General features: G+C 34.0%; 1 protein-coding gene across 1 annotated transcript; it reads right to left on the bottom strand.

Annotated features, from left to right (window-relative positions):
- Nucleotides 1-4259: 4259 nt before the first annotated feature.
- Nucleotides 4260-16844, bottom strand: LOC134233644 (caspase-3-like). The gene is made up of 8 exons (XM_062715633.1): nucleotides 16595-16844; nucleotides 13763-13943; nucleotides 12775-12878; nucleotides 10144-10320; nucleotides 9503-9722; nucleotides 9207-9389; nucleotides 4826-4935; nucleotides 4260-4657 (listed from the first exon to the last, which is right to left on the bottom strand). The coding sequence occupies exons 1-8, from the start codon at nucleotides 16739-16741 to the stop codon at nucleotides 4508-4510; spliced, it is 1272 nt and encodes a 423-aa protein (XP_062571617.1). The 5' UTR covers nucleotides 16742-16844; the 3' UTR covers nucleotides 4260-4507.
- Between the last annotated feature and the right edge of the window lie 266 nt (nucleotides 16845-17110).

Below are 17110 nucleotides of genomic sequence, written 5' to 3'. Positions count from 1 at the left end.
AAACGTTTGGGTTTTTAGCCCGTTTGTTCAGAAAGTTTACACTTAACAATCTAAAGTTCGGTAATATTTTTCTTCTTTCGATTATTTGAAATTAGCTTCAAACTTCTAAAATCCAACTTTGAAACTTTTAAGATTTTTAGAAATTTGGAATTTTGGTTTAAATGTTTAAATTTCTAATAACTTAACACTTTGAGTTTTTAGAATTTTACTTTAAATATCCAAAATTTAAACCAGGTATAGAATTTCATATTTTGGATATTTGAACTTCTAAAAACTCAAAATGTACAAACGTGTTTTGGTTATTTAAAAGTTGAGTTTTTAAATCAAAATTCTAAATTTCTAAAAATCTAAAGCGTTTGAAAGTTGGAAGTTTGAAGTAAATTTTGAATAATCAAAAGACGAAAATGTTATCGAATTTTAGATTGTTAAGCGTAAACTTTCTAAACAAACGGTAGATTAAAAACTCAAAAGTTTAAAATACAAAATGTGTTTTTGGAAATTTGAATTTTGAATATTTAAGGTAAAAATCTTAAAACTCAAAATGTTAAACCTATTTGGAAAATTGAAATTTTAGATTTTTGAACTAAAATATTAAAATTCAATATACCAAATCAGTTTGATATTTTGAAAGTTAGATATTTGAACTAATATATCAACATTCTAAAACTCTAAATCGTTTTAGAAATTTGAATTGTTAAGTGTTACACGGACCGTTGTCCCCCCCCCCCCCTTTATACAATAGTAAAGTAATATGAAGGGGATATAGTATTGTAAAGTTAAAAAATGGCTTTTGAAAGGAATTGGTAGTAAGAAAAGTTTGCCTAGCTGACCCCCCCCCCCCCCCCACGAAATAGGATTTTCGACTTAATTTTGCTTGTCAACTTTTTCAGGTAAGTCAAAAAAAAATTTTCTCTGGCTGCCAACCCCCTTTCAAAATCGATGCTACGTGCCTGATTTCAGTTCTCCATCAGCCTACGTCAGTATCGAGATCATGTGAGATTGCAAAGCAACTCCCAGAATTCATAATTAAATTAACAGGGATATCTACATTAGTGAATCAAGGTTTTTTTTTTTTGGTTTTTTTTTGGGTTTTTTTTTTGGGTTTTTTTTTTTTTTTTTTTTGAGAAAGGGGAGGGGTCCATTTTAGGGATATTTGATATTCAGCCAGGAAGGATAACTTGAAAAACGTTTCATGCAACCATTTTCATTTTCTTCATTTTTACATGATCAGGTTTTTGGGAAGTCTTTAAGAAAGGGTCTTATGAAATGTTGACTTTTGTTACCAACAAAAGGGGAAGAAAAACATACAGTTTTAGAGAAATAAGATATTTTTTAATCTAGCCTTAAATACCAATGTTTATTACATGTTACAAATGATATGAAATTGGAAGTGATTTGTGACGTCTTCCTGACACGAAAGTATATGAATTTATGACTAAAAATAAATGGTCTTTCTTAGGCCATAGAGGGTTGTGGTACTAAATGTCATTCATGCACCGGTCTAGAGGAAGGGGGGTGGTGGTGGTCCGGACCCCCACCCACCCCACCCCCTTGGACTTTGCAGAGTTATTACATGTATATAAATGTCTTAAAGTAAAAGTGATCTTGGATCCCCTATATAGAAAACGGATACCCCTTCTCCAAGACTTTGATCTTTGTCATATTGGTATGAAAATTAAGTCATTAGTATGACTCCCCCCTCCCCTCGGAATAGGGTTTTCACGTTTGGGAAATGAGATTAGTTTTTTATGCTTGTTCAGAAATTTCCGAGTTGGGATTTTCTTTTTGACGAGGATGAACCCCCCTTTGGTAAAAATTTCTGGATCCGCGCCATTGCAAAAGTCAAATGCTTCTCGAGATATCGCATGGAAACGAAAGTGTTACAGATCGACATATGGACGCACAGACAGACCTAGATTAATACTTTCAGCCGGGGGAGGGGGGGGGGCAAATTCAATGAAAAGCTTTCAAGATATTAGATTCATTTGAACAAAATAACTTTTATCAATCCTGTGAAATTTCGGTTTACATCTTGCAAGTTTTACATTAAAAGCGATTTTTGTAATTCCATAAAATTGTGTGTTTATTCGCCAAAGTTTTGCATTCCAGGGATTAGATCGCCATAAAATGTTACAACACTGTGCCTGATAATTCTGCCACTTCAAAAGTGGCATGTTGGCGCCCGCCAAACTCTCATTACACATAAAAACCATGTATACCAAGTGGTAGACTCACAGAGTTCATAACTACCCTTGTTACAGGTAAATCTCGTCTGTCAGGCGAGGTAATCACCTTTGAACAGAAAATTCTTTTGGGAACAATAAAGTTCCTGTAGGAAAATTGGAAATACCTATCATGACCATATGCTCATTTTAGTCAAACTCCATACAATGTCAACTCTTCGGGACTACTTTCCCGTTAAAGCGTAATACGTAATACCGAGCTTTTCTGAGCTTGTTTTTTTTCCTCATGCGGAGGGTAGGGGGGAGGGGGTACATATTCTCTGAAATAAATAGGCCTGGGGTTTTCCTCCAGCCAAAGAGAGTTGTGTAAAATGTTGTTGCAAAAGCTCAAGGGCTTCTGTAGATATCATATGGAAACGAAAGTGTGACAGACAGAAATACAGACAGATGGATGGACTGAAGAAAAGAAACACCGAAATATACATCCCTCACTTTCAGCAGGAAAAAATTATTCCAAATCGTTCATTTCATTATTTTTGCCCCCCCCCCTTTCGCGAAAGCGAGGGGACATTAATTTCATTAAATCTCATTCGTCAGTCAGTCAGTCTGTCCGTCACAAAAACTTTAACCTTGCTCATAACTTTTGATTTAGTGGAGCTATGACTTTCATATTTCACATGTATATTCCTAGTGACAAGACCTTTCTTTGGGTACAACCAAATTTGACCTTTTGATCTTGACCTTGGAGTTTGACCCACTTTACACAAAAATTCTAAACTTTTACTTTGGCCATAACTTTTGAACGGTAGATACTAGGGCTTTCAAATTTCACATGTATTCTTTGACCTTTTGACCTTGGAGATTTACATACTTATGAAAAAACGTCAACCTTGGCCATAACTTTTGAATGGTAAGGGCTAGGACTTTCATTCTTCACATATGTAATCATTGTGAGGAGACCTCTCATTGGATTCCAAGAACGTTGAGCCTTTGACCTTGACCTTGGAGTTTGACCTACGTTTTAAAAACTTTAACCTTGGCCATAACTTTTGAACGGTTTGAGCAAGGGCTTTCATACTTTGCATATGTAATACTTGTGGCAAGACTCTTTTTTAAGAAACTACCAATATATAAAATCTATTTTGTCATACGGGGTCATCAGGTTCTGTTCACTTCCTTATAACTTTTGATTGAGAAGAGAAAGGGCTTTCATATCTGACATGTGCATTACCTTTGACAAGATTTGACTCAATATGTCATAAAAAATGACATCCCAACCAGAAAGACACAGAGAGTGGGGGACCACAATTCTTTGAATTTGCTTGTTGAAATTAAATTCATATGAAATTTAGAGTTCTCCAAGATATTTTTTTTTGTATTTGATACCCCCATGAACATATTCAATTAGTAGTCATAACTGAGAATCATTTATATTGCACTTTGTTACAGTGTAATTTTAACAAATTTATTAATTAGCCATAACAAATTACAAAGTCCCCAAATACACAGATTCACAATGCTTTACTTTAACCCAGTTTTACTGTGTTTACACTATATACATTCAGTACATGTAAAACATGAAAACTAACAAAAAGATTTATTTTTAAAAAAGTGAAAAATGTAACAAATAATAATTATATATGCAAATACTTTGAAATATAGCACTGATTAGTCCTGTTGAACATACTGGTATCAGAAAGAGTAGGCAACTAGGATTTTCGGCCATCACCTACAATAAAGGTTTATTTGACCAAAAGTACCGATTATCGTAAAGCACAAATATTCATGGGGGATTAAATTTCGTTTATTTCGTTGTTTACAATTATGAACAAAATTAAATCCCACACAAAATTTTATATGACTATAAATTGAATAGAGTAACTTTCAAAACAATGAAATTAAATGCCCACGAAACTTTTTTTAATGGCAAATCAATGAAATTTTATCCCCACGAAAATTTGTGCTTCTACAGTAAATCTTTTTTTAACTGCCTAAAGCTCTTTGTAGTTGCTACAATTGCATTAAAAGGAAAATCATTACATTTTAACATATAGATATTTATACCACAATGCATCTACATAAATAAAATCTCATAAAAGTACAAATTTTCATGTGATATGTGAAATACAAAATGTTTTTTAAAAACAGGTGAAATTTTAAAACAGTGTGTATGTATTTATAAGGAATCTGAGCAGCAGAAAAAGGCATGGAATTGGTAGGAGAATAATTCGATTTGAATTTGTCTTCATACACTGTAGTTAAATTCACTAATCCTTAATATTGAGTGTATTTCTAGACTTTAGAGGAACACATTGCATCAGGAACTAATTTATACAGCTGGGATGCACTCTTTTATCTCCATAAATTCCTGGGAAGAAGTATAATTTTTTCCTGAGTGAGGAGTGGTAGTTGGAGACTGTTACATAGTGATGTTCTCCATGTGAAGCCTTGCCTTTACTGACCAGGTAGTTTACCTACAATTACAGAATGCATAAAAATGATGCAATGGAAGATATTATTCTAACTTATAATTTCAGTATAAGCTAATGTAATCTGATCACTTTTGTTCACAATCCTTAAATCAATAACTAATGATTTTATATGTAATTGGGCTGAACAATGCTTATTAAAGCTATGCTTGCCTTTCCCAGCATTTCAACAAGGTCTTTGAGATGAGCTTCATATTTTAAGATCCATACAACTGCCTGCATAAACCAAGAACCAGAATTTGTCTTTCTCCATGATAGGGAACCTGCTCAAAAAAGTAGATAATTACTCAGATGAAAACTTTCTGGAAGCATGTTATGAGTAAGCTACATTCATTTCTACAATTACAAACATTTGTAGAAATTCAAGTTACAACAAGGAAGAGGCAATGCAATGAGCCATTATGACTTTAACCAAATTTTACCAAACACTAACATTGGCCTTAACTTTTGAATGGTTGTTGCAAGGGTTTTCAAACTTCATATGTCTTGACATGTCAACTTAGTCCTTGGTCAATACTTTTGAATTTTAAATCTGAACAGTTGTTGTTTGGATTTTTATGCTTTCAGACCTGCCTACCCTTTTCTTTTCAAGGGTGTAATTTCAGTAAATGTTTGGTGGAATTTCAGAGGTTAAAGCATAATCAATCATGTTTAGCGGCCACAGTGTTTCAGCTTTTAGGATTTGAACACTAAGAAGAGTACTGACGATTTTCGCGAGTAGAATTTTAGTGGGCTACAATCAAAACGCCAAAGTAAGCACCCCACTATAATAACCCGCTATATACTTTATTTTCTTTCAAAACAACCAAAATTGTATATATCTTAACAAAGCTGGCATATACTTTTCTTTTTCAATTCATCTATTGGCAAAAAGTGTTGTAAAATACCAGTATCCTATATTAAACTTAAACCAACCGTACAACCTTGATGAAGCATTTGGTCAATTTGTATCAAATCACTTAATTGAAGGCTTGCGTTCGCATGCTTACACAAATCGTACATGATACTAAGCACTGTTTTTTTTTTTTTATCTTTTTAACACTCACATTTCTCTATCTTGTTCTAAGCAATGTTTTAATAAACTAAATTGAGCATAGCATTGTACTTATTGCAATATCATTTAATAGTAAACGTAAGTATAGTGCCTTCTTGTTTACTTCCGAATCTTCGCCATACCGGTATACATATAACTACTAGGTATATTACGTACGTTTTCGAACTGGTCCTCTATTAATTACTCTATTAGAACTTCTCATTTCATTTCAGCGGGTCGTACTTTGACTCTAAATTTAGACGTTCATAATGGATTTTATAGACAAATATCAAAAGCGTAAAATTAATTTAAGTGGTGTAATAGCGTAATTTTGTGGTAAAAAGCGGAAGAATTGCGCCAAAAGCGGAAGGGTAGGCAGGTCTGTGCTTTTTATGCCCCAGTAATCAATGATTTTGATATACATGTATTGTACACGTTTTTGCCCTCTCTGTCTGATTGTTTGTTTGTCCAGAAGAACTTGACCCTTGCAAATAACTTTTGATTGGTTGGAGACACAGCTTTCATGTTTCATGTGTTTAATTCTTGTGACAAGACCTTTCTTTGGGTACCAACACATTTGATCTTTTGACCTTGGAGTTTGACTCACTTCTGAAAAACTTTTACCAAACTTTAATCTTGATCATAACTTTTGAACACTAAGTGCAAGGACTTCCATACTTCACACGTGTAATTCTTGTGAAAAGAAGTTTCCTAGGCCTCGACCATAGAGGTTGACCCTTCTTTTAAAAACTTTAATCATGTCCTTGAGTTTTGAATGCTTAGAGCTAAGGTTTTAAATTTACTAAATACATGTAAGCTCACTCCTTGAATGAGACCTACCCTTAGGTACCAACAATTTTGACCCTTTGACGTTGACCTTAAAGTTTGAAATACTTATAAAATACCTTTACCTTTTTAACAAATTTTCAAAAGGTATTGCCAATACCTTTTGAAAATTTGTTGCTAAGGCTTTTAAGTCAAAAGCATATTCCTGGTAGCAAAATCTTTCCTTTGATGACTGCAATTTTAACCCTTTTACCTTGATCTTTAAGTTTGATCTACTTTTTAGACACATTAACCTTTGACAAAAATTTAAATGATTGGTTCTAGCTTTCATTTTCACAGGTATTACTTGTTAATATTTTGGGTTCCAACATTTTTTAATCTTTTGACCTTGACTTTGGAATTTGGCTTGAATTATAGAAACTTTATCCTTAAACTAAACTTTATGTGTATTATTTCATTATACAAAACCCAATATTCCTTAAAAATGAAAATAAAAACCAGAAGTCTCTGTCGAGACTGAAGCTCTACTGGTTTGTACTTAATATAGCAGAGGAAGAGAAAAGTTCTTAAGCAGTTGGGAATTGAAACTTTACCACAGCAATAAAAAGAATAATGATCCTTGATTAAGTCTCTTTACATTTTAACATATAGTCTACTTGCATGCCACATTATATTATAATCAAATCTTAAACTGCAGGAGGAGTAGCATTTTGAGAGTTTTTAACAGAAATTTCTATTTTTAGTTACCATGGCAACAACGTTGTATCGAAATCAAAAACCGATATACAGAATTATGTATCTTAGTGTAGTCTACTTGTGTGCCAAGTTATATTGAAATCAGACCAAAACTGTAGGAGGAGTAGCATTTTGAAAGAATTTCACAGAAATTTCTATTTTTAGTAACCACGGCAACACCATTCATCGAAATCAAAAACTGATATACAGAATTATGTATCTTAGTGTAAATTACTTGTGTGCCAAGTTATATTTTTTCAGACCAAAACTGTAGGAGGAGTAGCATTTTGAAAGAATTTCACAGAAATTTCTATTTTTAGCAACAACGGCGACACCGTTCATCAAAATCAAAAATCATTACACAGAATTATGTATCTTAGTGTAGTCTACTTGTGTGCTAAGTTATTTAAGAAATGAATGTTATAATTTTTTCTTTGATCGATGTATCAAAGAAAAATTTGGACGGAAAACTTCATCAATGCGCGTAGCGCATTGATGAAAAAGTTTTGCTTGCCTTTTTCTTTGATACATTTCAACAAAAAATTATTGACATTCATTTCTTATCATTTAATTATGATTTTAAATTATTAAAATGAAAGTTTCTTTCAATTTTCTATTAAATTTATGTATCAAAAACAGTGCGCACGAATACATCACCATAACGTTAACGTGGCTAAAAATTCAAAATGGCTCTAACCATGCTAACGAAAAACGTTATCAAATATTGTCGTGTGATTACAAACAGTCTCCAAAATAATTTACAGTTCTTTAACACAAAAAAATACCTGCTGTGTTATCCCCTTATATTTTCCCCAAATTTTATCTAAGTTCGTAAATGTAAAGGGAAGCTACTCAAATATCCTAACAGGCCGGTCTACGTCACAGAAATTTTGGATTTCATTTGCGCATCTTTTCATTTGAATTTCAAACCGAATATATAAATACGTATCATAACCTGTCAATGCTGTAATACCTGAAAGAGTCTGCTGCCGATAGTTCAAGATTTTAGAATTCCATCCTCAATTCATGCAGTGTCGTTTTGATACTACACGATTTAACAGATTTTTTTTCCCCGCTTTGGTAGCATAATAAAACATTTTTTCAGAGTTCTATTGTTTCATACCAGATATCTCAAAGTCAAACATTTAAGAAAAGTATGTCGATTAAACGATTTCTTCCCTTCTTTCTCGTCATGCAGACGATTTTAATTTGTTTAGCAAAGGGGGATAATTTGAAACGAAAGTAGAAAGTTCAGGAAGCTAACGGACAGGTTACCAAACTTCAGGAAAATATTTATTAAAGCAAAGGTATTTAATTATTCCTTCAAAAAGTAACCTGGAAGCGGGGAATACACATGTACCGACTGTCAAATAGTTCCGGCTCTTAGTGCAACCGAACTCTAGATTTTATTGATGCAGTTATCAAAAGAATTCTTTATCCAATCAGAATCAAGTATTTTATAGAAATTAAATGATATTGAAATCAGACCAAAAATGTAGGAGGAGGAGTATTTTGAAAGAATTTCACAGAAATTTCTATTTTTAGTAACCACGGCAACACCGTTCATCGAAATCAAAAACCGATACACAGAATTATGTATCTTAGTGTAGTCTACTTATGTGCCAAGTTATATTAAAATCAGACCAAAACTGTAGGAGAAGTAGCATTTTGAAAGAATTTCACAGAAATTTCTATTTTTAGAACAACGGCAACACCGTTGACATAAATTTAAAAACCGATACACAGAATTATGTATCTTAGTGTAGTCTACTTGTGTGCCAAGTTATATTGAAATCAGACCAAAACTGTTTTAGGAGTCATTTTGAAAGATTGTTTAATTTGGCTTGACAGACAGACAGACTTTATCCTTAGACGGACGAACGGACGACGTATTATTTCATATCGCATAAGCTCTTCTGGTCTCTGAAAAATGAAAATAAAAATAAACAAATCCTGAATAATAGTGAATTACTAGTATACCTTCTGGAGTGGAGTAAGCAATTAGGAAATCAGACTTGGAATGAACAGTTGCAGTGGCAGAAATATTGGGTTCTGCAAATTGTTTTGAGTCTACGGCATCAGCACTGTCCTGTGTCCCTCCTCCATCCCCCACTGACCCCACTTGTCCAGAACCACTGGATGGATTTACAGTCTCTCTCTTATCTAGGTAAATAAAACATAGCAGTTAGGCGCATGACAGGAATATGCACACATTCTCCAGTAACACACATATAGTAAGAGGACACCCAGGAATTATACACCTGAAAACAACTCACCCCCACGACAAGCCTGAATTAAGAATATCTTTGGCTTCTCATTCAGCTCTGAACAGTTGTTAGGTTCAAACATTTCTGTAAGTTCTGTCACAGGGACAGAAGATCCATCAATACCACACACACCTTTGTCATCACCATGAGTCAGAATAATAAAGATAAAACAGTCACTGTCTTTTATTTTATCACTCCGACTTACATGTTTAGTTTCTTTGATTATTTCCTAAAAAAGACAAATAAAGATCTAATTCAAGAGATGCAAAATGGAGGTTTTTGGTTTGGTGTTGTATCTTTTTGAATCAGTTTCTCTGATAAGAATGAAGAAGAAACCTCTGTAAGAAAAAAAAAGTAAAAATAAACATTGGCCTATTGAACACACTTTTGATTCCATATTTGATAAATGCAGCAGGCATGCTTGCATTTATATACATGTATGTACATGACTATTTAAGTTTTTACTATCTTTCTTTAGTCATGAGAAATTTTTCCAACTGCAAAAGATTTTTTGAAGACTTTTTTTCATATATACAAATTTCCCTCTAACTCAGTGAGTTTAGGAAAAGAGTCAGTCAGGAGAGCTTTGAATCAACTCTCTTTGAAAAGGATACCAATATAAATGTTATAACTATTGAGTATTGACTCACCTCTTTGGTCAAATTGTTTTTTATAATTACTTCAAAGTGGAGACCTTCAAATAATTTATTTAGATTGTCTCTGTCAAATTTTGTTCCAGTTCTGTGTGACATGCCAGACCCTGGGAGGAATTGTTCATTGTTGATGATAAAAACTAACCCTCGACGCTCCCGTCTCATGCTGTACACCTTAAATAGAAAAGGTTTCAAGTCATATCAGCCCTTGCCCTTACCATTCAAAAGTTTTGGTCAAGGTTAAAGACTTTTCATAAGTTCATAAATCTCCAAGGTCAAGGTCAAAAGGTCAAAGTTGTTGGTATTCAATGAAAGGTCTTGCTCTAAAGAAAATGTGTGAAATATGAAAGTCCTAGTACCTACCATTCAAAAGTTATGGCCAAAGTAAATGTTTGGAATTTTTGTGTAAAAGTGGGTCAAACTCCAAGGTCAAGGTCAAAAGGTCAAATTTGGTGGTACCCAAAGAAAGGTCTGTCACAAGGAATACACAAAAATAATGTTGTGTTTCTGAGATTCAAAATTTTTACCCTCTAACAATAACAAGAGGCCCACGGGCCTTATAGGTCACCTGAGCATCATGCAACAACTTTCAAATGATTGAATTTGGTTAATGTTTCAAGCTAGATGCTATGGCATTCACAATTCTAAAAGAGGCACCATTGCTAATCATAACTATACTCTTAGCAATTGTTTAGTTTGCTTACTTAATACACATAAGCAGAGCAGGGGAACAAAATATGCATTTCAACTAATCAGTAATATTCAGCAATAATCATAAGTCCCCTTATCACACATGAACTCCTGGCCCTAGGTATACACATTGCATAATTTTTGAAAAGGCACACTTGCTTTTCAATAATGTTTGATTAATAATAAGGAGCAGATTTCAAACAATTCATTTTTAGTATATAAGTAGAGCCCCCCCTCTTAGGTATCCCTGACCCAGGGGCCTTGAAATTTACAATTCTGGAAGAAGAGCCCTTGCACATCATAACTATATAGGTAGTACATCTGTTTATTACCCAGGAGTAGAGAAAAAGATTTTCATAGATGAAATGTATTTTCACTATATAATCATTATAGAACCACTCCGTAACACCATAACCCCTGACCATTGGGCCATAAAATTCACAATTTTGGTAAAAGCATTCTTGCTCATCCTAGCTATGTACTTAGTTAGTTTATTTAATACCTAGGAGCAGATAAGAAGATTTTAAAAGAAATAATGTATTTTCACTATATGATCAATAGAGCCCCACTCTAACCCTGACCCTGGGGCCATAAAATTCAAAATTTTGAAAGAGGCACTCTTGCTCATGATAACTTTTTACTTCGTTGGTTTATCTAATACAGAAGAAGCAGAGAAGAAGATTTTCAAAGAATAAATGCATTTTCACTATATAATCAATAGAGCACCGCCTTAACACCAGAACCTCTGACCCTGGGGCCATAAAATTCACAATTTTGGTAGAGGCACTCTTGCTCATCATAACTATGTGCTTTGTTAGTTTATTTAATACTCAGAAGCAGAGAAGAAGATTTTCAAAGAATAAATGCATTTTCATTACATAATCAATAGAACCCCGCCCTAACACCAGAACCCCTGACCCTGGGGCCATGAATTTCACAATTTTGGTAGAGGCATTCTTGCTCATCATAACTATGTACTTAATTAGTTTATTTAATACTCAGGAACAGAGAAGAAGATTTTCAAAGAAATAATGCATTTTCACTATCTAATCAATAGAGCCCCGCCCTAAAACCAGAACCCCTAACCCTGGAGCATGAATTTCACGATTTTGGTAGAGGACTCAATGGTCATTACAATCATACTAACAGTTTGACTGCTTGATGTCCAGGAGTGAAGAAGAAGATTTTTAAAGATTGCACTAATTTTAGTGGTTTTGGCCCCACCCCCTAGGCCCCAGGGGGGCAGGGACAATGAAATTCACAATTTTTGTTCCCCTTCACCAACAGATGCTATATGTCAAAATTGGTTGAAATTGGTTCAGTGGTTTCAGAGAAGAAGCTGAAAATGTTTAAATGTTAATGCACGACGAACGACGCACGACGAATGACGACGGACGAAATGGGTCACCTGAGTTTACTCAGGAAAGATGTGAATCTTGTGTTATAAAAGTGTATTTTTAAGAAATAGTGTGTCTTTGGTCCATATTTTTGTTAACCAAAAAACATACATGTATATTTTTATGCAACTCTGAGGATTGATAAACTTTCAAAAAAATAGAGCAAAGATGCCACCTGTATCAAAACTCATATCAAAACATGCTAAAGTAGGAGGAAATGATCCTTTTTGTCTTCTTTAGTGTGTGAAAGCTATTTCATAGGCCAAAAACATCAATTTTTGGAGATTTTTCCTAATTGTGGAGTTTTTACATAAAGTATACATTAACATCTTTAAGGTTAGATGAAATATCAAAGAAAAAAATTTTGTTCTAATTTAGTGGTATATTCAATTTTTCACCTTCACGTTTGACACACTGTTGGAATTTAACCCATTATTCACCCATCTCATTTAATTTTCTAAAATAGAATAATTAAAGGTTTCAGTCATTAAGAGATATTAACATTGTTGAGTGCATTACTGTACATGTACATTACTCATACCTCTTCCGAGTCATACTGCATATAACAACAGGGGTCATTAGGTCGTAGATAGGTCACATGATCTCTGGCCATAGCTTTGTGTTCTTCCAGAGGTGGAGGCCATTCTATGAAGATAAAGATAAATAAAATTCTAATGAAGAAAGATGTGTTAAATGCCATTTTGGCCTATTTAGCTCACCTGAGTTGAAGGCTCAAGCGAGCCTTTCTAATCAAAATGTGTCCGTTGTCTGACTTTGTTATCATGAACTTTTCACTTTCTCATCTTCTTCTCAAGAACCACTCAGCCAATTTCAACCAAACTCACCACAAAGTATCCTTGGGTGAAGGGAATTTAAGTTTATTCAAAGGGCCACACCCTCTTCCAAGGGCAGATAATTATGAATTAGTGAAAATTAATGGCATCTTTCAAAAAAATCCTCTCAAGAACCACTGGGTCAGGAAAGATGAAACTCATGTGGAATCATCATCAGGTAGTGTAGATTTAAGTTTCTTAAAATCATGACCCCTGGGGTTAGGGTGGGGCCACAATGGATGATCAAAGTTTTACATAGGAATATACATGTATAGGAAAAATCTTTCAAAACCTTCTTATGAAGAACCACTGGGCCAGGAAAGATGAAACTAATGTGGAATCATCCTCAGGTGGTGTAGATTCAAGTTTGTTCCAATCGTGCCCCCCAGTTGTTTACATTAAACTAGAGTAAAAATATCCTAGCATTACTGTTTTGGGAGAAAACAAAATTGTGATATACTGTATGGTGTTACAGTCTTTGAAAGACACTTTTTGATCAGAAAAAACTTACTTGAGCCTTTAGTTCAGGTAAGATAAAATTAGAAGAAAAAAAAATGATAATCATCCATAAACAGACTATACAGACTTGCAAAAAATATACATCACTTCCCACCTAAGATTCCAATCTGTTTTAGAAAAATCAATCAGCATTTGTCCTGTTTTTTTTTTTTTTACTTTTTACATTAACCTATCTACCTGAAGGATCTTTCTTGAGAGCCGCTTTCTCCTGTTGTAACAGATACGGGGCTAATCTCTCTGCACATTCTGGATTGGACGTCTCCACAAATGCCTGGTATAAATACTGGGGCACTCTGGGTCCACGTCTCAACAAAATGTCCAGCATCTTACCAACTCTCTTTGATGTGGTACCTTCTGCCTTTTGAACCATGAAAATTTTGTTTTAATTTTAATATATTTATATTATAATATTGTGATGACATAATTTCATATTAATTATGTTATGAATTTTCCACCATGGCTCTGCTCTGGATGTGAGACAGGCCTATGGCAGTCTTACATGCTATGGTTTAATTTGTTTCACTACAATTTAATACAAGCTATGCCCCTGGTTTGTCCCCATAGACCAATAGGGTTAAAAGAAATGGGTTGTTTATCGAGTAGCTGCAGAACTGTAGTGTAATGGTTTTATATATTTGTCCTTGACCATAACGCTACAGATCCCGTAATGCAAAAAATGTGCAATTTACGGCGCAAGATTGTTTGCGCACTGTTTAGGAGAATTTCTCCACTTAACTTTCCAACTTTGGTAAATAATCTACCTTTCACCCCCCTAATTCCAGACATTCTTAAACCAATTTGTACATTTTATCCTCCTCTCAACCCTTTATATTCACCTATATAGGCGATAAACTAGCTGCAGATCTTTAGCGTTATGGTTTTATATATTTGTCTTTGACCATAACGCAACAGATCCCAAAGTGCAAAAAAGGTGCAATTTACAGTGCAATATTTTTTGCGCTCTTTTGGGGAGACTTTCTCCACTTCCTAGCTTTGGTCAATCAACTACCTTTCACTCCCTAATTCTAGACACATTCTATAGCCAATATGTATAGTTTATCCACCTCCCAACCATTTATAGTTGTCTCTACAGGCAATAAACTCCCTGGATATGAATTTTCAGTAATCTAACAAATAATTTTAATCAAGCGAGTTTATCACTTGTAGAGACAACTATAAAAGGTTGGGAGATGGATAAAATATAAAGATTAATCAAATAATGTGTCTAGAATTAGGGGTTGAAATCTAGTTGATTGAACGATGCTGGAAAGTGGAGAAATTCTCCCCAAAGGGTGTTGCTAAAACGCGGAACGGAAAACGGAAAATAAATGTCAAGGAAAGAACCTTGATTCGATATGAATCAGAAATAAAAAACAATATTCATGATATAAAAGTCATATTTAATGAAAAATTAACGTAAAATATGATATATTTGTGAATTATGCTCCTCTCATAACATGTACATGCGATGGTCAATAAAATGCATACTGTGATTTAGATGTACTAACTACTGTAAATCACTTTTTATTTTCGCGTAATTATGCGAGACAATGCGTTCGCGAAAATTAAATTCTCGCTTATAAAAGTATTCCTTACGATTATATAGAGGAATAACAACTATTCGTGAAAATTACGTCTCCCTTACAAAAAATCGATGACAATCTCGCGAAAATTTAGTGATCTACAGTAGTATCCATCTGTCAAACGTTTCGTTCAAATCATTTTTTAGAGAATGCTTATTTATAAATAAAAAATCTTGTATTGAAAAAGACGGAAGGAAAAAAAGACTAGTAGTATGTATACATACGTGTATCGGTAAAGACAAATAAGAACTAGTTTTGACATACTGGTATACAGATTATGCCGAATACACTGGCGAAACCGGGAATCTTGAAATGGGGAAGGGCAGTTTTGGGTCGAAGTAGGTTCCCTCAGTCACACACATATATTGGTCACAAAAAGGACGGGGGGTCTTTTTCCCTTTTAAATCCATGAGTGGCATATGATATGCATATTGCGAAGTTAAAATATGAATAGCTGCAACATAAGGAAACACGTTTTCCTGGGTCATTCACCCCCACTCCCCCAAAAAAGAAAAACGCTTTAATAACTTAATTAAACGTATGGACGATATATTAATTTTACTACAGTGAAGATTTACAACTCCATCTATCCAAGATTTTAATTGATAGGAAGCAACTCCAAATTGTATAAAATTTTAAAAACCAGTTTTACAATTGAAGTGTTATCCGGGCTTGTGGGAAAGGAGTGATCTAATAGTAATCTTATTTAGAAGATCTTTTTTTACATTTTATTTTTTTTTTTTTACCAATTACCATGATTTTTAAAGATAACAAATATCCCCTCAACTGTTTTCCAGACATAACCTTTATACTATTGAAATGATCATTGAAACCTCCAACATTTTCTGTCTGTTAAATTAATAATAGTCAGTAAGTGTAAGAAAATAATACTGAAAGAAATTGGAGCTATGTCATTACTATGTCAGCGCTTTTCGTAAGAGACTTAAAATGACTAATTAAACTTGTATTGATCATGAAGGGATTAAATATGTATAAAATATATCGTTTCTGAGAAATTAATATATTTTAAATGATTTAATCTCAAATGACATTTTCCGTTTTCCGTTCCGTTCCGCTTTCCGTTCCTTTTTCCGTTCCGCGTTTTAGCAACACCCCTCCCCAAAAGAGCACAAAAAATAATGCGCTGTAAATTGCACCTTTTTTGCACTACGGGATCTGTAGCATTATGGTCAAAGACTAATATATAAAACCATAACGCTACAGATCTGCAGCTAACGACAAACAGACTTGATTTGAATTCTCTAGGGGATTGCAGAAAATTCTAATTCAAGCGAGTTTATCGCTTTTAGAGACAACTATATAAAGACAGTCCTGTATATAAAACTATAACGCTACAGTTCTGCAGCTAGAGCTCTAGCTGTGTCCCTGTAACTCGTGTGCTGTAATTTTATTCTTCATTATTTACCTTTACTTGCTCCTTCTGGTTTTCAGTAAGGACTGGTGGGGTTATCTCCCCATAGAGGTATTCCACAACATCAAGAGGATCGGCTATGTTGTTTTTGAAGTAGGAGTAATTTCGTCGAATAGCATCTTTCCACTCGTCACCAGCCATGGTTGAAATCGGAGGAAAACCAGCAGTTTATATTAACATAAAAAAGGCATTGATCAGTGATTTTAAATTAATCAATCTGGGTAAAATATAATCATCTCACAGATTTACATCATGATGTCCAAATAAAACTAAAACGAAAGTAGAAAATAAAAATCAAAATTCGAGTTGGACTCGGTAAATAACCCGGGAAAAGTCCTGATACAAAAAAATGTCATTGATCCCTCCACTTCTGTTTACTATTTTTGTTTGTTTCTAGTTACCAATTTATAGAAGCGGAATATACGCCAATTACCGATTATTCTCAGAAGAGAGATACATGTACAGAACGAAGTAAATCAATCATGGCAGCACATGGTTATGGCACGCCAA

Source organism: Saccostrea cucullata, unplaced genomic scaffold (genome assembly GCF_032062105.1).
Source record: "Saccostrea cucullata isolate Sc308-1 unplaced genomic scaffold, CSIRO_AGI_Scuc_v1 ctg174, whole genome shotgun sequence".
Taxonomy (NCBI): Eukaryota; Metazoa; Mollusca; class Bivalvia; order Ostreida; family Ostreidae; genus Saccostrea; species Saccostrea cuccullata.
Note: the sequence above shows the minus strand (reverse complement) of the source record. Positions and strands in the feature narration are given on the sequence as shown.